The sequence below is a fragment of the Silurus meridionalis genome, chromosome 22 (assembly GCF_014805685.1).
Source record: "Silurus meridionalis isolate SWU-2019-XX chromosome 22, ASM1480568v1, whole genome shotgun sequence".
Taxonomy (NCBI): Eukaryota; Metazoa; Chordata; class Actinopteri; order Siluriformes; family Siluridae; genus Silurus; species Silurus meridionalis.
The window spans coordinates 5,131,322-5,155,799 of record NC_060905.1 but is presented as its reverse complement, the minus strand read 5'-3'; the positions used below and the strand labels follow the sequence as shown (position 1 = coordinate 5,155,799).

The 24,478-nt window shown below is 36.3% G+C and overlaps 1 protein-coding gene across 2 annotated transcripts; it reads right to left on the bottom strand.

The window, feature by feature from the left end:
• Positions 1-1,784: 1,784 nt before the first annotated feature.
• On the bottom strand, positions 1,785-24,105 carry LOC124376044 (hemicentin-1-like). Of its 2 annotated transcripts, XM_046834916.1 has the most exons (13): positions 23,733-24,105; positions 22,487-22,747; positions 21,954-22,283; positions 20,857-21,078; positions 20,525-20,755; positions 19,193-19,456; positions 15,407-15,673; positions 14,998-15,306; positions 14,633-14,863; positions 8,408-8,671; positions 6,689-7,012; positions 6,348-6,593; positions 1,785-3,251 (listed from the first exon to the last, which is right to left on the bottom strand). In XM_046834916.1, the coding sequence occupies exons 1-13, from the start codon at positions 23,806-23,808 to the stop codon at positions 3,145-3,147; spliced, it is 3,132 nt and encodes a 1,043-aa protein (XP_046690872.1). In that variant the 5' UTR covers positions 23,809-24,105; the 3' UTR covers positions 1,785-3,144. The 2 variants fall into 2 exon arrangements, with proteins under 2 accessions (XP_046690872.1, XP_046690873.1); XM_046834917.1 differs by lacking the exons at positions 1,785-3,251; positions 6,348-6,593; positions 6,689-7,012; positions 8,408-8,671 and adding an exon at positions 12,028-13,163 and having other exon boundaries at positions 23,733-24,067.
• Positions 24,106-24,478: the final 373 nt, after the last annotated feature.

The window sequence follows — 24,478 nt, the reverse complement described above, 5'->3', positions numbered from 1 at the left end:
ATTAATCATGTCGTCTGGCCCTTTTGACATTACAGTCCTAAACAGTTTTGCAAAGTTTCGGTTCAGGATTTTTCCTCAGTTTATGTATTATTTTTAGATACCAACTGGTCTGTACTTGTGTGGTTAAGAATCTAAGTTAAACATCTAAATAAAGCATTGAATCAGTAGCAAGCCAAATCGCACAATCATTTCCAGCCTTAATACCTAACTGCGGTATGTCCGGTATGCTTTTAGTCATCAGGGCTCTTCTAGAGAATCAGGTGCGAGCAAATTTACAAAATCAGATACATGTTGCCTTCTGTGAGTTATGGTACTGTAATGAAATAAAGTGCCATTACTTCTAAACATTGCCCCCCCTTATAATTTTAACAATGAAAATATAAATTTTAAATAATGGGAAAAGGGAATAAAGAGTTAGCAGGAAAACAGGGTGTGTGTTTTAGTGAGGTGAGTGTGTGCAGATGTGTGTGTGTACAGTATAATGCAAATAGCATATAAAAGCAAATAGGCAGTAACTAAGCTTTTAACTACACCGCAGATCACTGAAATCTTTTGGAATAAAAAAAATGTAGAATAAAAAAAATTGGAGATGATGATAGATAGATAGATAGATAGATAGATAGATAGATAGATAGATAGATAGATAGATAGATAGATAGATAGATAGATAGAAAGAAAGAAAGAAAAGAGGGACAAAAAGCCAAGAAAGTGCAGGTGCTCATTAGTGCTAAACTATAAATGACCTCATTGGTCCATAAACCATATTTTTACTGGACGGTGGACAATATGTCCTCATGTAAGGTTAAAAATGTATCTTCCAAAGAGACTTTTAGAAGTGTTATGAACTCTCTATCAATAAATACATCCTGATACTCATGTATCGTAATCATAGATTAAGATTATGATCAGTCTGTTAACTCTGTTGGGGGTGGAACACAATGAGGGGATTTTTAGGGGTTTTTTGCTATTCATTTAAGTAATTCTAACTAAAAGAGATACATCAGTCACTGTGGCTGACCACACACACTTCTCACACACACTGTTTAGCCTCCTGTCATCTGAGAAACGTTACTGAAGCATTCTGGTCTTCACATCTACATTGGGAAAGAGTTTCATTCCACAAGCCACTGGGTTGCTCAATACAAAGGAACTGGTCTGACTCTCTCACTCTCTCTCTCACACACACACACACACACACACACACACACACACACACACACACACACACACACACACACCTATTTTGTATTTATGATTAGATGAAAGTGTGCACTTTATGCAGTGTATTAGTTATTTTTGAGTTCATTTATGTTGCTTCATGTAGCACCATGGATCTGAGGAACGTTGTTTCATTTCAATGTATGCCATATGGCTAAACTGACAATAAAAGCCACTTGACTTGATTGAAAACATCTAGTAGAAGAGGTTTCATTCCATCTCCCAAAAATGTGGACTGACGTTTCATGTACATCCCCAATGTATTTCTGCTTCATGGGCAGAGTTTTCAGGATTACTGTAGGTCTGAGTCCAACCTGAACAGGATCAAATGCTTACTGAAACTGAGCGAATGAGGAACTGAGTCAGAAACCACCTAAAAAGATTTGGTCATGCTTGGAAATTCATGACCAATAGGTAATCTTTTTACCTCCTTTATAAGAGGTCAAATTGTGAGGTCGCTCTCATTCTTCAACCTGGATGAGCATGCATTACATTTCCTTGAGTCACTTTTGCTCCATGATAAACAAAAAAAAAGGATTAAACCATACAAATGAAAAAAAAACCCATAAAATACAGCATTTTATTGATCAGAATACTTTAAATGCCACTGAGTAAAAATGTGCTAATTCTAAAAGATTAAAAACACTAAAAAAGATTTAAAAAAAAAAAAAAATCATTTGCATCGTGACCGTGTTAATGCTTTAATGTACCGTTGTGAACTATTATATTCTAATAATCGAGTGCACAGTAAATGAAACATGCTTTCAACATGATAAAAAAAAAAAAATCAAGTACTTTTCAGGAGTATTCACATCTGAAATCTGTATTTTGCTGGGCTTTGGTTCAACTTCGATATCATTTCTCAGGAAAATTGGCGCAGCAGTCCCGGGTGTGAGCAAAAGGGGGCGGTACACACGTTCCTGTACCAATAACACAAGCTATATCTGCTAGTACAGCAGTGCAGAGCTTATCATCAGATAATCTACGAGCAGAAAATAAATGCACACTATAAAGAGACCAGTGTGGAAGAGGTACTTGATTACAGATTAAGAAGTACCCTCTTTTGCAAACCACATGAATTTCTAGGCAAGATTCGTTTTGAGTCAAGTGGACGGAGGGTTCGATTTATAGTTGAACAGAAGGTTATTTCACTTCTTTACATCAATATGTAAATAAAAATAGTAATAATTACAGTATGGTAATGTAAGAATTACAGTATGTTAAAAGGAGCTTCATTAAATGAGGTGCTATAAAACAAAAGGCTCAGCAGTGCAGACCGAATTGGAAATAACTCACTTGGTATAAACAAGTCTATTTTTCCAGAGCATGGTTATCTACAAGAAAAGCATTTATACAGAAACAATGGATTAATCACCACTTTATCTGAACAAACATCGCCTAGTCACAGAGCGCTGAATTCCCAGGGTAAGTCTGGGGATCAGTTTACTCACTCAAGTTCTTGAGTAAACTCAGTGATGAAATTTGCATACGGCGAATTTGGTTAAAGAGGAGGAAACCAGATTAAGTGCATCATATAATAATAACAATAATACACATCTAATAAATAATGACTTCAATACAAGATAAATAAAATGTAAGAATAAATTTTTTTTTAAAAGGCCGCCTGAGGCGCCTTCACAGTATAAACATGGAGATATGAATCTGTCTGCCCTCTGTAACCAAGAAATTCAAAAATGTTCTTTGTGGGTTCAACGAATGATGATCAGCTCTTCCTCTTTCCCACAAGAGTACCAAACCACGAAGCTTTTTTAGGCGCTTGATGGAACTTCTATCCCAAAGAAGAGCTTTTTTCATTGCTAACAGTGGTACTTATCCTCCGGAGTTGAAACCACCAATCGAATGCTACCTTGTAGAACGATTCGATTCAGATGATCCTCTTGTGTACGTGCATCTTCTCGTGAAGACTCATATCTTCCTAGTCCTCTTTTTGAGCAATACGTATCCGACGATCATCCCCACGGCCAGTCCGACAAAGGGTCCAACGATCGCCCAAAATGTGGTATGATTTCCGTCTGTCAGAGAAAACATGAATTAGATAAAAACAAAAAAATTTTTTTATTGATTAATTATCTGATGTTGTATTCAATAAGCAATTTTTATTGCTGATAGTGTTAGTTATTGCCAGACTTGATCTCCATTTCTCATCAGGCACACCGGCCTTCAAACATGGCCATCCTGGGAGTCCACATTAATACGTTTTCATTTAAAAACATATTTTACCCTTTGTTTTTTGACCTTCCGTCCAGGCTTTTCTAATCGTTTTTAAAACCGAAGTGTGGACTGAGGCTTTCGAAAAAACAATGGTGTATTTTTGGTCATTGCCGAGACATTTAAAGAGCTGGAAGGTAAATAAACGCCAGGGGGAAATTATCTTTTGCTCAAGTGAGTACAGGCCTGTAAGCGTGTTCAGACGTTTCATTGTGGATGAGCAACTTTTGGGAAACGACTAAAAACTAAAGTGTGGACGAGTTTTTTTTTAACCAAAACTGCATTTTTTAAATGTATTCGGATCAGCGTAGACGTATCCTTAGACGTTCTGTCTCCCTTGTACTCATTAGTCGCACCCGTTTCCAGTTACACGCTCACTCACAGCTACAGGACTTTGATTCATTTGTTTCATTAGGCTCACTGCGAAATATATACGCTCAGATGCTCCTCTGTCACTTACCAAACCTTACCAAGCGTTTCGGGTTTGTTTAATCTGTCAGAACATGCATTGTCACCTGTGCAGCATTCATTATTTGACTGTTATATTCTGGGTTCCTAGTTTCTGTGATCTGAAATCTGTTGAAAGACAATCTATACACATAAAGCAAAAGTTACTTAAAATAAACTCGTCCTCATCCAACGCAGAGCTTTCAAGCGAGTTTCCAACCAAAGTATGAGTCAGACTGTGTGGGTGACGTACAGTATCTTGTCAGATTTGTAAGGCATGAAATGCAGCACTGGATGAAGCACTTAAACCAGTTCAAAGAATCAAAAGGTCAAAAGGTGTTGATTGATTTGCTGTAACTGCAGCTTTTACAGTTCGGTCTGCAAGGTGAATTTGACAGTTTTTCTCAGTTGCTATGGAGCGTTTCTCAGATCAGAAATGAAATTCTCAAAACTACTTGTTCAACCTCCACATCATCTAGTCATTTGTGCTCATCATACCATCAAAGTGAAGGCTTTTGTACATCCATTTAGTTGATTGTGTACACGTGTCTGCTGTTTCCTCTATTATCAGTTGTTTGGCGAGTTGATAAAAACATATACGGATTTCACCTGAATAATTTTAACCCCCAAATCATCTCGGCATCATTTCATTGCATACGTCATTGAATGCAAAATGGTTAAACCAGTGGTCATCATCTGTCATCTAAACGTTCTATTAAACTTTTTTTGGTAAATGTGTTGAATTAAAGAATTGTGCGGATGAATCTTGATTGTCACTAATAAAGGCGAGTGAAAGGAATTAGATCAACCAATAATCAACTTGTTCTCTAAAACAGGTCAAAGGTGAATCTTGTGAACCTTCAATTGGCAACAGAGCAAAACACAGAATTACATTTTCTGAAAATGGATGAACAACTAAGAAACAAACAGACACTATTACAGTACAGTAAAAGTGTGAATCCTGTCCGGTCTCATGTAAACGATATAAATCGAATATCCAATCAAATAAATACATCTGTGCTGCTGAAACTCATAGATGCCACACAGGAGAAATTCAACTTTGTGCATTTTCAATCACTGGGATCCAAACCGTAGTTTAAATCAAGAAATCCTGAAACTGCAGCGTCATACTGACAGCAGAAATAAACATTTTGACGATGCTGTTTGTGAACAATGAAAAGGACTTTTCATCCTGATGGGAATGAGATGTTCATGGACAGAAATATTTACTTTTGGGAGATGAACTAAGGATTTTGAGAAAAGTTCAGACTTTTGCAAGAAATCCAATGTGTTGTGCTGTTTGTACACATTGTTTTGAGAAATGCACTTTACTGGTTTTCAAATATTAAAGATAAAATGAAAATGCTCCAAAGCAGCTGAGAGAAACTAAAGAGAACATTTTTTTTGTTGTAATAGAAACAGCAGGCATGAAGAGAAAGAGAGAAAGAGAGAGATTTCTATATTCGGGCTAATTGATAACATAAAACCGTAATTATTATAAAAAACGAGAGGTAGAACACTTTTATTCAGCAATATGTACTTTTAAGCATGTTCATTTGGGGAAATCTTTTCTTGTATTTCTGAATTTTTAACTTGTACTTTAAGTAATTTGTACAAATTTTTACCTACTACATTGTAAGGCATTGGATCACAAAATTTCAGAAAGTTTCTCTCTACATTGAGGAGAATAACCAAACTGCATTAAAAGATGGCCTGGCGCTCCTCAGACCTCGGCGGTTTTGGTGAAAGTGTATGTGGTCTGTAACAATAGAAAATTCTCTCCTTAAATAGGAGACTTTAAATATAAATCTCATAAATCAGTATTATTACTCAAATGCATTCAAAGCATCTATTCAATTACTATAATTTCAACTATAAAAGTAGTACTGGTAGTTTCTACTTTTAGAAGTACAAGAATATTATTCACCACTTGTTTACTGGATGTTTCAAAACATCAGATGAGATTATAAATGGATCAAAATTATGGAGTGTTTACTGAAAATGTACTGTTATCTAAAACAGATCTCCGGAGTGGTCTCCTTTCCCGCGTATTGATTCTTTTCCTATAACAACATACCAGTTTTATTCTTCTATTTTATTATTAAACTTTAGAAGTAGTAGCTCCATAGTAAGGGTTTTGGGTAACTTATCAGAAGGTTGGTAGATTAAGCCCCAGCATTGCCAAGCTGCCACTGTTGGGCCCCTATGTAAGGCCCTTAACCCTCTCCACTCCAGGGGAACTGTATCATGGCTGACACTACGCTCTGACCCCAGCTTCCTAATCCTTCCCTGGGAGAAGAAAGAATATCACTGTAATGTGAAAAGTAAAAAGCCTCTCCTCACTTTTACTATTCTTAACCTCTTACATACTGTCCCTTTTCTCACTGATAATTTATAGTTACTAAAGTGAATGCTTAAGAGAACTGAAACAGCACAGAACAGATTTTACCCACCTCGAGGTTTAACTCGAACAACAAACATTTTGCTGACGCTGCCAATTTCATTTGATGCCGTACAAGTGTAGTTCCCCGAACCCACAGACGATAAGGGAAGCACTGGATGGCCGACATTAAACTCCTTCTGCAGAGATGATGACCATGTATAACTCGGAGGAGGATTTGCCTCCACTGTGCAATTCAACATGCCATCTTCACTTGTCTCGTTGAAGATCTCTACTACACTGGTGACCTGTGGACTGTCTGAGGAAAGCACAAATGTACATCACAAATCCAGCAATGAGTAAAGGATTGTGTTGCAGTTTGCTAAGTGGTTAAGAGCTTAAACAAAGACGTACAATGTACAGTAAGGCCGAGAACCTGTGATGCCATTTTAGAAGACGTTTTCACCCAACCCAGTTTCAGCTCTGCCTCACACCTGTAACGAATGCCATCATCGGCTCTGCTGAGGGATAATTGGAACCTAGTGGACTGGTTCACTGGCGTTTTGGTGGAGTCAGAAAACCAAGTTTTGGCTACCAGATGTTGTCCTTTGTACCAGTTCACAGTGAGGAGGTGAACAGGAGCGATATTGTAAACGTCACACTGGAGTTCATACGGTTTGCCTTCAATCATTGGCCCTCTGTGACCCGCGGTGCTGACGGACACTCGGTCTGGAAGCTCTGTCGAGCGAGAAAAACATTCATGTTACACATTGTCCACATCGGTACAATGAAGAACAGATTGAATTGATGTGTATCCTACCCTGACATCCGCATTGATATTTAATAACACAATTTCATACTAAAATTAAAAGCTCTTCAACTGTAATTGAATAGAAAGATTTCAGAAACAGAGCAATTCTTTGTTAGAGACTAGAAGACTAGAAGACAAAATAAAAAAGAAAACTTCAATGAGAACGTTCACAGCAACGGGGTGAATCCTTATAATTCAAATGATCACATTGTTATTTGTAAATGATGTATTAATTTTACTTACACTTACAGAGAATCATAACATAGTTTGAAGTTTATAGTAATAAAATATGTGGAAAAGGCCGAGGGGGTGAATGTTTCAACAAGATTTTGTACAAATTACTTTGAAACGTTAATTTATAGCCTTCATTTATCAAAACGTACTTTTCTCTTTGTGTTTTTTAGAAAATCTAAATTGCTTAATTTATCAATGTCTGTGCAAAAAGTGCTGGGTGATAATGTGATAATGATTGAGAATATTGAAACTGTTTTCAGGTTTTCACCATGTTTTATCTATAAAATGCCATAATTTCACAATTTTTTCCTCGAAAGCATCAGTTTGTAAACATAAATGGAAAAATCTGACAAATTCCATGAAAATAAATTTTACAGGTTAATTCTTTTTAAACTGCAACACTACTGTTCTTCTGGCAGCTTGTTATAAGGGCTGTATGTCATGATACACTTATTGGGGTTTGTGGGAATGTCCAGAATTGTTGTTTTTTGTCCACCACAAACAGCAGATGCTCATTTGAATAACTTACAAAGAGGCTGTGTGTCAAAAGCACTGTTTTGTTTTAAGTAGGTTATGTCGATTTGAGGAATATCAGCTGGTCTCACAAGTTGACACTGTAATTGGTTAAAGCTTATTTTTTCAATCGCAATGTAATGATTGGCAGTATTTTATTCATATCTTTGGAGTATAATCTTATCTTATCGATTCGAACTGACTCCTCTAGGGGGGCTTTCCGCTAGACTGGAGTGTGGCTGTGTTCATTCAGTTACAAGAGTATTAGTGAGATCAGATAGTGCTTTTGGGTGAGGAGCACCCTCATGGTGTTCAGTGGGGTTGAGGGCAGGGCTCTGTGCAGGGCACGCGAGTTCTTCCTCTCCACTCTTAATACACCATGTTTTAATGGAGCTTTGTGAGGTCATGCTGGAACAGTGTTTGAGCCTTTTGGTTCCACTGAACAACATATTCTTTTGGAAAGAGAAACTACATAAAGGTGTGATGGTCCGATGCCTACATTTACTGTAGTCATATAGTGTTTTTTAGTTATAATCTTCCACCCATTATTTTAGTGTAAAGAAACAGCTTCTTACTGTAAACAGTTACAGGGAGTTTTGTTTGACACTGCCATGCCGACGTTTTGAGGAAGCAGATAGGCTGTATGTCCCAGTGCACGAGGCTGTCCAACTTCCAGGTGACGAGCTGGACATCTTCGATCATGTCCACTGCTCCCTGTGACGCCTCCCAGCCCATGCCGGTGTGAACACTTGGAGTCGCAGTCAAACAATTGGCCGAGGCTGAATCACCATACTCCACCAGCAGTTCGGCAGGCATGAGCACAAGGTCACAACTGACTTCTAGAAAAAGAATCAAAAGCATTGATTTATTCCTAAGAGTTGAGCAGTGGTGGACAAAGTGCACAAACCATGTACTTTAGTAGTAGTAGAGATCCAGTAAAAGTGCTCTCTTTATAGTCAAGTCAAGTCAAGTCAAATTTATTTATAAAGCACATTTAAAAACAACAGCTGTTGGCCAAAGTGCTGTACAGAATTTAAGCATATAATAAAATACAAAATACAAAAAATATAAAAGTCAACATAGGACACGGCAACAGATATTACACTAAAGTTATGCCAGTGTGCTTACTTATGATCATACGCAACAGTAAATAAATAAGTTTAATTTCAATTGAGTAAAAATACAAAAGTAAATCAACTCAGTTTATGTTAAAAAAGACTATGTTACTATCAGCACAACAGTCTATTAATAGAATGATATTAATTACTCAAACACTGATTGATATCTATTCAAATCCAAAAACAGTCTTTTTAGCGTCTTCAAAAAAATTGCAGAGTCAGGAGTTTCTTCCATCATTTAGTTCTCGCAAAATGTTCTGCTTGCTGTTGAACTGATGCTGAACTGTATGTTTTTGCTAAGTATTCGAACCAAGCGGCCATCAAAACAAGTTTAAAGTTTATTTCTTTAGAGCTTTTCACAATGGACATTGTCTCAAAGCAGCTTTTTCAGATTTTAAAAATTAAAGTAAATTATGTGTATTTATCCCTGATGAAGCCTGGGGGCGACTGTGTCAATGAAAAACTCCCTTAATGTTATGAGAAAGAAACTTTGAGAAGAACCAGTCTCAAAAGGGGAACCCATCCTCATTTGGGTGACATCAAGAGTGTGATTATAGTCTTTAAAACAATACAAAACACCACCATGAGTACCATGAATGTGTGTGATTATGAGTAATGTCCTTTCTATAGTCTTCTACAGTCAGTTTGACGTTATGGAACCAGGAGCTACTAAGCAACTCATAAAATAGTTCAACATTTAAGATCATCATAGATTCAACACCAGCTTCTCCATGCCAGAGTCTTTAAACATTCAAAACAGAGCGCATGCTCTACCCTGATTGGTGACTTGCTGCGTGACTGACCAGTTAACTTTTCATCCAAGATATTTTACTTTGAAATGTTGTGAACTTAAAGTAAAAGTCTATCCAAATAGAGATACTTCCGTAAATTAAAGATATGCGAAAAAGCTACTTAAGCAAAGTAACGAATTACTGGTTATTGAATTATTGGTTACTGTCCACCACTGGAGTTGACTGATTAAACTGTAATATTGCTTAAGTTTATTTATAGACTCAAAGCTTATGAATGTGATGAAGTGCTTTATTACATATGATTCATTGAGGAAGTATTAAACAGGGTAATTAAATCTCATTTACTTACTATAGTAAGGTTACTAGAAATGAGGAATGGGATGTTTAAAAAGCACATACAGATTTTAGTGTCCGGTGTCCACAAACGTTTGTCTATATAGTGTATGTTTGATTGACTGAATAAAGCACTTAGGATTGTGCTGTTATATATAATAATAGATTTTGTGATGAATAAATCGTAATAAATGATAAAGCGGTGAGATGCGGTCTGATGTGAAGCACAGTTACTTTCTGCAACCTGAAATTGATGTTTCAGTAATTAAGTTTAACACATGATACTTTTTTATAAACTTTTATGTTAATTGGATTTAGTGTGGTTAAAAAATAAACATGTGGTGTGTGTCGGCGAAATAAACCTCCCAGCAAGCACCCTGGCGTACAAACACAGCCAACAATGACAATAAACCTGTGCCCAATAAAACACACACACACACACACACTTAAAAAGAAACCCTGTTTCACTTAATAAATGCAAAGTATTTGCTCCTCATACGCCTCATACTTTGCATGTTCCTCAAAGAGTTAGTGGATTACTGATTTGGATGTGTCTCATTTGAATCCAAATAGGTTTCTACATTGATCCATAATGTGGTCAATGAGAAGGCAAAGTTCAGTTGATCAGCATTTGCACTAGAATAGAACAGGCAAGTTCAGAACAGTGGAGGGAAAACAGTTATATATCGCCAATGAACCCAGGCTTAGTAATGTCAGGTGTAAGAGGATTGAATCTGAGCAAATACTTGGTGTTTGTAAAGTGAAGCAGAGTCGAGCTCAATCATTAATTCGGTGATGTAGAAGGTTGAGAGATGTAGTCTATGATGGCTATATTTGTAGGTCAGGATGTTTACTGTAAATTGAAAGTGTGGTATATGTGCTTTATGTGTTTTTTTTCTGAGATCTTTCACGTTTTCACTTGTTTCAATTAAGAAAACCAGGAGAAAAAATGTAGCTTGTTACAGCAAAACTTTGTTCTGAGAAAAGTGATTGCTGCCACTGGAAACGGTTTATCCACTAATTACTGTATTAAAAGCTGCATACAGCATTTACAATATAATATAAACCTGAGGTTTGAATTGCTGTCATGGCGGAACAGAATCAACCATTCAGCAGCATTGTGGAAGAAGACACACACGAACACCTTTCTTACCTGTTTTGAGATTAATAATATGTCATAAAAAAATCTCTTCAGCTTCTGGAGGACATTTTTATAATACATACACTATATACACAAAGGTTCATAGACACCTGACAAAAAGATTGGGATGTGCTTAGTGAACATCCCATTCCACATTTACTTCCCATTTGCTGTTATAATAACTGTCACTGAGGAGGCCTGGGGTGAAGTCAGAATTTATCCAAAAGGTGTTCAATAGGGTTGAGGTCAGAGTTCTATAGCAGGCCATTCAACATCTTCCACTCCAACCCATGTAAAGTATATTTTCATGGGTTTCATGGCTTTGTGCACAGAGACAATGTCATGCTGGAACAGGTTTATGTCTTCTAGTTTAAGTAAAGGGAAAAGTTAATGCTACCACATTCTAAGACATCCAATACAATTGTGTCAAACTTTGAGCTAACAGTTTTGAGAAGAATCACATATGACTGGTGTCCTAAAACCTTTTGTCTATATAGTGCAGTATGAAAGGTTTACTAACAGTGTGCCTTTAAAGCCAAGATTTTCTGACAAAAACCTTGAAGATTTAAACATCAGCGAATTACTACTCTGATTATCTCTGGGGTTTTTGGAGTGTTGGAGAAAAAGTAATGATACCTGTGTTTTGTGACGTAATTTCAACCATTGACAGAATATTGTTTAATAATTGATCTATTTTGTGACATTATATTTTGCCATGGCTGTTCTTTTCACATAAACCTACCATTGCTTGACATTCTTTGTATAACATCGTTTAATATAACTGAACAAAATGTATGGCATCATTGGGAACACAAATGAAAGTGCATTTGCAAACTGACAGAAACGAGCGTCGTGGCAATGGTTGTATATAAAAAAAAGGACTGTTTAATTTTAAAAGCATTTACAAATAAAATAAACACAAAAAAACATTGAAAAAGCACAATATGTACATATATACTGTAATTAAATAGAACTAAATAGTGCTGGAGCAGTAGACATGTTTTATCAAAAGCGTTCAGTGTACACGGAGAATTTACATTTACACAAAGGCAGGAGGGAAATGACCTTAGGCATTGTCTGGAGTCATTCAACTAATCAGAGCACCACTTCCAGTACTTTAACACTGATGATAGACATTTTGTTGCGGTTGTTCCTTCTAGCTTGCTGCATGTTAGTCACGAGTGCAAATTGTTTCTTTGGGACATTCAGAACTGAAATGATATTTTAACATCTAAATACTGTACATGAGAAAGAATTGAACACAATGTAATATCTGCAAATGTGCAATTTATGAAAATAAATATCTGATCAGTGTTTTTTTTGTGTTTTTTTAGGCACTGTGTTCAATAAGAGGGGTTAAAAATACCCTATAAGCATTTATCCTGGCATTAATGCATGTTACACAGTTTAGCAGTGTTATAATCTATGTAATTTCGTAGCAAATGATAATAAATGACGAACGGCAAAATAAAAAAAATTCTAATTAAAAAAGCTCTGAATAGGTCTTCAGTAGTTCTTCATTACTGACACAGTAATAAACAGTAGTTTCATTTAGATGGACTCATCTGACATGGCACAAGATCCCCCATGGTCTGATAGATGATTTGCATTAATACATGAGAGGCTCGATATGTAAGGATGATGAATTATCAGGGGAATTTAAACTGGCCGGCAACGCTCCGGTGGGAATTCGCTCCGTAATCATCAATCCGTAACAGTTTGCACGAAATTCCAGAAGTCTTTATAGTCCACAAAAACTAAAAATTCACTAAAAGCACATCCTACACAATGATCTTCTTCATAGGAATCGTGTTGTCTGTGCCGTTCTGTGCTATGTTGCCGTTCTGATCATTGGGCTTGGCGCCCTTCACGATGTAGACGCCCATCTTGTTGTTTTTGTAGTAGATGGAATAGATGATGACGAAGGTGACTAAGATGATCACCACCACGAGCGCAACAAAACCTGCGATGAGGGGCAGGTAATCCTCTGCGTCGAGAACGAGACCCAAAAGAAAAAAAAAAAACAGAAACAGTTGCAATTTAAATGACTACTTTTTTTTTTTTTCGATTTTAGAATTGACCCAAAGTTGTATCTGGATCATTGTGCTTTGGACTAAACGTCCCTCTGCAAAAGCAGGCGATAAAAGCTAGAGCAATAAAAGGTAGTGTAGTTCACCATGAATAAACATGAAGCAGGGAGAAGGTATATGGTTGATGGCATACATTTTAGCGATGATGTAATGGCAAAATGTTAAAGTCTCAGTAAATTACGTCACAAGACACTTTGTAGGTATCATTACAAATTATAAATGATTGTAGCACAGGGGGCGTGGTTGAGCACCGGTTTGTGAACGGAGGGTGGACAACACTCCTGTACGTCACACACCTGTGCATGGGTTTAATGATGTCTTCTCTTTGGAAATTTTTTTTACTGAGTGTTAATTTTACTTTTAGTGTAAATTTCTTTTTCTTGTTTTATCTACCACTTAATAGATAAAATATTACGGGACAAATTGTGTGTCATGAAAATGTCTCCATGTGTAATTTTATAGTGATTATTTTTTTCCCATGTCGCTGACTGCTAAGTGCCACATTAATGAGAGCAATAGAGAGGGAGGAAAGGCAGAAAAGAGAAGACGATAGAGAAGGCTGAAAGCTGCTACAATGCTCCTGGAGATCTAACACACATTATCCAACTATTTAAAGAATATCACATAGCATAGATAAATAATCTGTAATATTTTTTTATAACTATATCACAAATAGTAACACCAGTGTATTTTAGCAGTATTCATTAGAAAATCCACTTCAACACATTAAGACATTAAGACACTGAAATGCAGCAGATACTGTTTTATGTTGCAAGTTCTTGTAAAATATTGCGCAATTCTCTGATAGTAAACTCTAATGCAGCGATCTAATGCACTTAGCCTTGTGTTCTAGGCCCTCAAGAATTCTAGTTTCACCACATTTTGAACAAATTCAGCTCAGAATCCATTCATGCAACTACCTTCCTGTGACAACCTTCTTTCTGGACTGTTTTATAGAAGATACGTGGCTGAATACAGTCACCAACGGACTTCCCAATGAGCAAACCATCTGCATGAGACGCCATTAGGATGCAAACTGCATGCCCATGCTGATGCTGGCTAAATATGTGGGGTTTTGTTCCATATGACATGCATATAAAGATGTAATTTAAAGCCCTGTGGTATTTTGCTGATATCCTGAAGCAGTGTATCCCCTCTATCAAGTCCTATCATCTCTTCTAGTACTCACTATATATAGATCCCGTTCCAGAGAGCATTAAGAACAAACAAAATTTACAAATATAAATCAACTTGCATGAACTGGCTTGTTGTTTGTTACCAGGTTCTCAATGGCTTCCATACTGAAAGAGTGAAAGCCTTGTAATAATGTGTATATAATATTGGTTGAAATAAAGAGTATTATTACCTTTCATATCTACAATGACCTTTTTCTTGACTGTCCCAACAGAATTGCTTGCAGTGCAGGTATATTCCCCGGGACTGTCTATAACTGTTTGGTTTCCATAATTGGTTTTATTGTTGAAGCTCCATGTGATAGTGGGCTCTGGAAAACCACTGGCCTCACAAACGAGCTTCTCCGGATAGCCTCGAAACAGCGGGACCCGAGCTGGAAATTTTGTCGTTATAACCGGTATGGCTGCAGCAAAGAAAACAGCAACATGAAAATTGTTGAATATGGATATGTGGCATAATGCAAACGAATCACCTAAGCCTACGTTCGTGAATTTAGCTATTCTCTGAATGTGAGAACTTTTATAAATCAATACTAACCATAAACCTCTGCGTTGTAATAAACCTTGTCAAATTTGGTCAAATTTGATCCAAAATCCAACTTCGCTTCACATGTATACGAAGCACTGTTTCTCCTTGGAGAAATATTGAGGGTCAAGGTTTTATTATCCGGATTCCGTGTTGTGGGAAATCGTTTACTTTCCACTAGGACTTTTCCTTCGTACCAGTTCACAATGAGCGACTGAATGGGTGCAACATTTAGAATGTCACAACGGAGTGTAAAGTTATGGCCTTCGATCATCGGCCCTGTGTGATTCACAGGGCTGATGGACATCTTGTCTGGAAGCTCTGAAAGGGAATATTAAAATAATTACACACAGCAATAAAACACGGCTTAAAAGTTAATAAACTACATGATAATATTAGAAATATAAGAAATCACACTTACTGTACATGCGAACACTGATATTTTTAGTACAATTGTCAAATCTCACGAAATGTCCGTAACATGATGCCTTTACATTCCAAGCCGGGAGATTAACAACCGAGGTAGGGTTAATGTCCAAGGTGCTCCCGTGATACGTTTGGTTTAAATATTCCCAACTCAAACTTGCATTAGGCACAGATGAATGACATGTAAACGTCACGTTAGCAGATGTGTAGGGAAACACGCTCTCTTGCGGAGAGATCCAAATTGGACATTTGGCTTTTGCACCTGCATTGAAACAAAAGAAATAACATCTATATATTGAAATCTGCATTTCTTTACTGGTTTTCCGCTTGTGGGGGTATTACACAAACATGCAGAACATGAGATCAGTGATAAGGCGTGCCCCAGGAAGGAAACCCCACTTACACCAAAAAAACTGGCTCCAGTGCTTCCTTTACATTCTTCACTGGAATATATTCTAATCACTTCTCAGACACTATGTTCTGCATAATGCATATTAAATATTTCGTTTAAAAAAATCTTTTTTGCTTTAAATGAGGAAATACAGTGTTGACTAAGGTTTAATATTTGAGGCAAATCCCATTCATATGTCTAGTCCAAAAAAAAAAACAAGTTTTAAAAAACAATTTGTGCTGTTATGACAAATAAGCCATGTGTTGAATATGTTCCCATATACTGTAAACATAATCTAAAGCAAACAATCCTCCATTCAATTGTTCATTCTACCGGAAATACTGTATGCAATGAAATAATATGTATTTTAAAGAATAAAAGAAAAATAATCCATCCATATAAATGTGTTGCCACGGCCATATTTCACACGATTACTCAACATCTAGTACTATACTTGATTTAGCTAAAAAAAAAACTGTCCGCAAAAATACGGTAGTAAAATAAACGGTAAACTGAATTTTTGTTAATGCCTACAAAGTTAAAAATAGATTTTTATTATGTAAAAAATTTATAAAAATATATATATTTCTAATTATATAAAAGTCACCATACTACCAATATTTTGGAAAAATGTATCGTGAAATTATTCATCATGATATTCATATCATATCGATTTATCGGCAAGCTCTATTTAAATGCCAAAATTTGTGTATAGTCAAGATGGAAAGGTTTTTGTCAATCTTAAAGACTAAAGATAAAGTGTGTCACCACTGGCAAGAAAATCTTTTGGTTTACATACAAAACATACTCCAAATGAATCACTTGTTAAAAAAAGTTTTTACACCATAATTATGTTCCCACCAGATAAAACCATTGTTCTGAACACTGCTGTACTTTTCCAAGCTGCTAGTGTCGTATCAATACATGTTTTAATCTTTAATCTATATTTTGTGTTCAATTTAAAAAGGAATAAAAGGTCACCTGAAGGTTACCTAAAAAACATCATGTATAGATGAATTTCCTTTAGTTAAAAGGATAATTATTTTTACAGCATAGAAACCAAGAGTATGTGCCATTTGTAACAATGTTTTTGTTTTGTAGTTATGAAGTAAGATTTGTCAATAATCCCTAATTATCAACCTTGAATTATTTTCACTCCCGAGATAAAAATTTGAAACTTTTCCTAGTCTGTTATGGAATCTGGTCAGGTGTGGTCCATGTCTCTGGTGGCTGGAATTTTTTATATTTCCATGATATGCTTTGCTCTGCTTATTTGGTGAAGGTTTGCCAGAGGCTTTCAGAAAAAAGACAGTTGAAAAATAACTTGAAATATGGACCATAAACAGGAAGAAATTCCTGCCGCCAGTATCGTAATGGTTTACACCAAGCATGGTTTATGTGTATGTAACATTTTTATGAGCGATGCTCGGATTACGGATAACGCATAAGAATGACTTTCTGTCTTGAGTGTACTGCCAGTCACACCTTTATCAGTTCAGCGATAAATTTCAGTCTTCAATATCCTATTTTTCCGTCTATCTTTTCTCCTGTGGATAAAAGCAGCTTTAATGAGCAACTTGTTTGTTCATGAGCTTGTAAATGGATGTAATGAAGTCAGTTGCATGTGTGTGTTTTATAAATTGTGTCCGATTACAATTATTTGCTGGATCTTTTCCAATAAAAATCCTATTGATAGTCTTGTAGACCATTTAAATTAGTTACAAAACAAAAAGGTAAATTATTCTCTAAGGTAAAGGGGACACATTGATGGTATTCTTGTTGGTGGTATTCCAAGCCAATGACAAGTTACACTTTGGTACCTTTTCAAGAAACATTGTAGAACATTGTTTTTTCCATTCTGTTAATCTAAAACTTAAAAAATCAGCATAAAATAACCATTAATGCTCTGTTTGGTCAATAAAAACTATATTTTCAGATGGGAATTTGACACCAACTGTATCCAACACAACGGATATAAAGACATTATGAATTCAGGGACTCATTTAGATATTTTTTTACTGAATTCAAACACTAAAACAGTTAATAAAATGCCTCCAAAGACTTTGTTTTAATCTTTAGGTCAGGTTTTGACCTAAAAAATAACTTTTAACACCAAGAAAAAAAAAGAAGAGGAGGAGAAAAATGGGAATAAATATCGCCCACCGTTAAGCACAAAGCACAGCGTCAGCAGATCCACAAGGAGGCATGTCCCCCTGAACAAAATAGCCATTTCTCTCTCTTTCTCCGAAATAAAAGTGTAAACTTCAGTGCTTTGAGAGTTCCTGAGACACTACACAATGGGGAGAGGTTTGTCGGAGAAAATCCACCCTGAGCCATGAATAGCTTCCACTTATAACGCAGTATTCGGGGTTGCCAGGTTGTACCCGCTTTTTCCCCCCGACTATACTTGAACCACTATCTGGGAATTTAAGTGATACCTCATTCAGGGATATACAGGCATTGGCAACCAGATTGGTGGAACAACCCGCCCCCCTCCCCCCCCCGTCCTGACGCTCAATACAAAGTAACTTTAAACCGGCGGTATTCATCAGAAATATGTGAAAGGACCAACTACATCAGACTCAAGAGTCCAAAAACCATGACTGAATTTCAACGAGGGTTTATAATTAATCATTAGAAAATAAGTAAAAATAAATCATTTTTAAAACAAAAGTTTTGTTTTACCATCTCTCTCTCTCTCTCTCTCTCTCTCTCTCTCTCTCTCTCTCTCTCTCTCTCTATCTATCTAGCCCTCATTTATTTACATTTACATTTTACATGTAGGCATTTAGCAGAAGCCCTTATCCAGAGCGACACATTTATTTCATTCATACACTGAGCAGATATGGAATTAAGGGCCTTTCCCAGGGGCCCAGGAGTGCCAACTTGGTGTTTCTAAGACCTTCCGATCCAAAGTCCAATGTCTTAATCACTAAGCTACCACCATCTATCTATCTATCTATCGATCGATCGATCGATCGATAGATAGATAGATAGATAGATAGATAGATAGATAGATAGATAGATAGATAGATAGATAGATAGATAGATAGATAGATAGATAGATGTGTAAATATATGTATGGACATACAGTATGGGGACAAGATGTCCTGACCTTTAAATGGTGCTACTCAAAAGTGACTCAAACAGGTCATACAAGACTCCAAATTGTAATAAAAAAGCAGATAAAAACATTGCCATAGCTACGATGTAATGGTCATTTGAGAAATACATTTTACAGCTGTTTTGCTGTAGAAAAAATGTTGTAAAAAAATTAAATAAAGCATTACAATTTAATTTAGTATTTTATAACTTGGTTCATTGGCACTAATGATTCAATATTTTGGAAAATGTCACACAAACAGCTATATTAAAAAGCTGAAGTCTTACCTTGAATATCAACTCTGACCGTATGGCTTTTTTCTCTAAGATAGTTGTAGGCAGTGCACTTGTATGTTCCAATGTTTTCTACACGAACATGTTTTATATGTAGCAGGGACACGCCATCTTGGTGTACGACTTGCACATTAGATGTCTGATGATAGGTCCAGATGTAGCTGATCGGAGGATTGCCTTTAGAAGAGCATTTGAGATACACGTCTTCGCCACGAGATACCTGTGCACTCTCCAGCTCTACAATGTCAGTTGGTGGATCTGAGAAAATTGGAATGGCACGATAATATAAATTTTTACTCCAGCTTCTGGGGTTTACATAACTCACATAAAATCAAATGCCAGCAATTTCTGAAGACTTTTAAAATGTATAGACTTTTTCCAAGTCTAAGCAATGGAGCTCAGTGAGTTCCAGTTGGGAAAAATGTAAACAGGAATGTAGCAAAATTGTCAAGATTGTCAATTGTTGCGTAATACATTGTAAGTTTCGATAACTACAGTTAGATTAACTGACGTTTTTTAACTTCACTACATTTCAAAGTCAAATATGAGTGGATCAAATCTTAAACGTGTAAACACGCAGCAAACCACCAGCAGAGCGAGCGCTACGTTTTTAACTTGTTTTGATTGCCACTTGGTGATCGCTATTTAGCACAAACATACAGTTCAGTGTCAGTTCAACAGCAAGCAGAACATTTTGAGAGGAATAAATGACAGAAGAAACTCCTGACTCGAACTTGCCACAACAGCCGTGGCCTCATTTGTAAGATTTTTCTTTAAGCAGTTCAAAAAGAAGGTTTTTGGCTTATGATCATTTTAACAGATATCAGTCAGTGTTTGACTCATTAATATCATTCTATTAATAGATTGACAAGAGTCTTGTGACAAAAATGATAATAGGACATTACAGTATAGCTATAATAAATCATAGTACTGTGGATACTTCAGTGCATTTAAAGCAAATACTTTTGTACTTTTACTCAAGTGAGATTTAAATGGACACTTTTACTGGAGTATTATTTAACCCAGTGTATCTCTACTTTAACTTCAGTGCATGGTTTGTATGTACTTCATTCACTACTGTTCCTTTCGTTTATGCTGTATGTCCAATACTAAGATAAGATTAAATAATCTAAACTACTATCTCATTCTAGAGAAAATGTTTTGGCGATATAGGCTCAGACTCCAATAAAAAAACTATTCATCTTCTAGTCACTGATTTTATAAATTAAGTATATTTTAAACCTCAAAAAATATAAATGTTTTCTTTTTTTTACTTCAAGCATTTTTACAAATCTTGATGGAAAAACAAAACAATTGGACACTTACACAAAACTTCTACTTCTAGTGTATGATTAACAGTAGCGTTGCCATTGCTTGCTTGTAGAAAGTATTGCCCTGAATCTTCCTTGCTCATTTTATGAGGTATTTGTAATATATCCATATTATCCTTATACCATGTCAGTTCAGGTTTTGGAAATCCTACAACTGTGCAATTGGGCCTGAAATCATGGTCCTCTTCGACTGTATAAATTGGTTCACATGAAATTTCTGGTCCATCTGAAAAAAAGAAAAGAAAAGAAAAAGGTAAACAAGTGTACAATGCACTGCATAAATATCCACCCCACCCTTACATACAAAAAGTATGTATATAGACTTACACTTCACAACGACGTTCACGGACCTAACAATTGTGCCATTGATAATGATGTTGTATTTTCCATTTGAGGTCCTATTAAGTGGAGTGTTGCGGTCAACAATGTTCTTATCTTTCTCCCAGTAATAAACAGGCAATGGATTTCCTGTTGCAGTACAGTAGCCCACCAGACTTTCCCCCTCCATCAGTTGCTCATCATCTTTACAGTTTGAAAACTCAGGTCCAACTAGTGGGTAAATAGGAACACAAGCACATTAAGTGTTTTAATATGTTACAATTGCTTCACGCTCACATGTCAATGTAGTTCAGTACTAGTTCTTAGTTTGATCAATTGAAAAGCATGTGTGATCCGATTGGGTGGAACAATCTAACAAAAATCGATCTATACTAATAGTCATCAGGTTTGTTATTGCACTTTGCTTGCTAGTTTTGTTTATTTATGTACAATAATTTAGCTAGCAGTTCAAGCTTGGTTATCACTGCAGGCTGGTTACTTAGCTAATTTTGCTAGCTCTTTAGACGTGGCTGCAGGACAGCTGCTCCTTTTGTTATATAAGTGTAATATAAGTGGACTGCATATACTGTCACGTCTTCTAAATTTGAGGGTCGTATTATTGGTAACACTGAAAAGGAGAACAAAGCAAGCATGCAGTTTAAAAAAATGACTTGAAAGATGGACAGGATGCATGTGTGCAAACTAATGGCTCATAGGCTCAAAATAATAACACTTCTAGTTTCTAAATAAGAGAAAAGAGGTCTTTGCACTTTTCCGTTTCCTATTTACCAGCTATTTTTTCTTTCTGTCTTACAAACTTGAGAAAAAAAAGGAAAAAAAAGTGACATTTATTTAGCTGTTTAAGACCAGGAAATAAGTTGTTTAGATGATATCATGGTAAATTTAATGTAAATCAAATAATGTAATGTGTCATTTTAAATGTATATGAGGAATAATCACTTTCAGGTCATAGAGTTTTATTTGTATAGTGCTTTTAAAAATGATAATGTCACAAAGCAGCTTTATAGAAATTAAAAAAGATTAAGAAAACTATTTTTTAATTATTAGTGATATTATGATGTATTAATACATGAAGAAAAACTTACAATGTACTGTAATGGTGAGAGGATCTGATTTATTTATGGGTGGTGGTTGAGGTCCTTCTGGTCCCAGTTCCAGCACTGCCTCACATCTATACTGAACTCCATCATCACCTCTTTGTGGGGAGACCTGAAGTGTCCTTATTTCATTAACTGGAGTTTTGGTCTCATTAGTAAAGCTGTCCGTTTTCACTAGCTGTTGTCCTTTGTACCAGTTTACATTGAGAAGGCGAACAGGAGCAACATTTTGAACTTCACACTGGAGCTCGTACTGATTGCCTTCAATCATTGGCCCTGTGTGTTCCCCAAAGCTGATGGACACCTGGTCTGGAGGCTCTGTTGAGAGAAACAACTCTCTTCTTTAAAAACAGAATGTGATTTAAGTTTCAGTTATGAAAATGGTAAAGAATTATATATTAAAAATAATATATTAATACCCTAAAAGTATTACTGAGATCAATCATTATTTCATCAAATTTTATCTGTGTCTACATGCTTTAATGGTGGAAATAAATGAAATGTGGTGTTTAAAAACTCACTGTATATAGTAATAATTAATTCTTTCTGACATTGAACATCCACAGTGATGTAGCATATTGGCTTTAAGTCCCAGTGGGAAATGTTTTCGACATTCCAGGTAATTGATTGTAAATCGTCCATCATATCCACTCCGTCCAGAGATGACTCCCAGCCCATGCCATGATGTGTGACATTCGTGTTACAGTTGACTGATGCGGGGTCCCCAAATCGCACCACAATACTTGGTGGGTCAAGTTGTAAAGGATTGTTAACACAATCACCTGTGAAAAAATGAAACCTTATTAAAACCTGGGTATCAATCAAAAGTCTTGAAGGATCACGAGAGCCTGCGTCGACAAATGCTGAATTCAATCAGTAATGAAATAGCGCCCTCACTTGGTAACATACAGCATTTGTCATTTCTTGTGATGCAACACGAATAACCCTGACCATTTGTATGTCCAATTAAATACAGTGTCATTCTCATTTCTTGTTTCAGTTCATAATCTGACCTGGTTAATGGCGACTTGTACCTAAAAACTGCTGCTGCTGTGAAAGAGTTTTAAAGAGCCCAGATTCAAATGCTTGCATTACAAAAAGACATTAAACTGACCCACTGAGATTTGGAGTAGAGATGGGAAGGAGGCCCAGAAATCTATGAAACCCCCTTTTGCAATCCAGTAATCAACAGTCTTGCCCAGAAACTTTCATAATTATACTTATACAGCTACATTTCAGCTATGTTCAGGTATTTATTGAATTAACCCCAAAAGTGCTTATCTTTTAGACTGTATGAACACTGTTTCTGTTAATGAGTATCACTAGTAATAGTCCTGAGCTTTAAAACAGACTGTAGATGTTTACACCCTGTAGGTGTTAAGACTGTAAGACTTTCATATAGTAGGTGTTTATGAAACCCTGTGCTTTCTGCTTTGACAGTTCATTTGTGAAAATAAAAAGTTTTAACAAAGCTGGAGGTTTGCAGATCGTAAGAATTTAACCTTTAACATTAAAAAAGTTTGATTTGCCAAAGAATGAAAATGAAATATAATATAATTTATATATAATATATAAAAAACATGAAATTCTATAGAAACATGTTTCTCCAAATTCCATAGAATTATATTAAATTCACACTTGCTATGATTTTGGGTAAAACACCACGCCAAAAACCATGAATCCATGATTTAAGTGAGTGATTCCAGGTTCTTAAGTCCCATAATAGATTGAACAGCTGTTCATGTCCACTGGATCTCTGATACTTACCAGGTAATTGTCGGAAAAAACACGATAAAGTGAGTACAATCCAAAGTAAGTCTTTCCTGCTCTTGTGGTCCAACATGTCTTAAGTTATCCGAGTAAAAACAGTCACTTGTGTTGCTGGTGAAAGTTGCGCGTAACCGTGCGTCTCAGTGCGCGCTCTCCGGTGCGCTCCGCTGAAATGTCCACTGACTGCAGAGACAAGAGCTATGAGCTGGTTACAGAGGTTGCCAGATTGACAAAAACATTACCAGTAGGCTTGGTGTGTTTTTAGAATGATATAAAAAAAAAAGCTCGAGTGGGACGCAGGTCTATTATTCGCCTGGGTAATATGGGCACGCCGGAGGTGGGTTTGAGGTGTAGGAGGGGCCAACATTCTCTCATCAAAAGATCCCAGAAGAAAATCCCCGTGAATCAAAGCTATCAAAGTCCATGTGGGTGTGTATGTGTTTGGGGGGATGGGGGTTTGGTTGTCTGTTTGTGTGTGTGTGTGTGTGTGTGTGTGTGTGTGTGTGCGTGTGTGCGTGTGTGTGTGGGTGTGTGTGTGTGGGTGTGTGTGTGTGTGTATGTATGTGGGTGTGTGGGTGTGTGTGCTCCAGCGTAACAATATCTGTCTACACAAGAATGTAATTTTAAACATTAGAAAGTCTTACTGAAAATAATACTGAGTTCTATTGGACTCATTCATTCATTCATTCATTCATTCATTCATTCATTCATTCATTCGTTCATTCGTTCATTTATTCATTCAT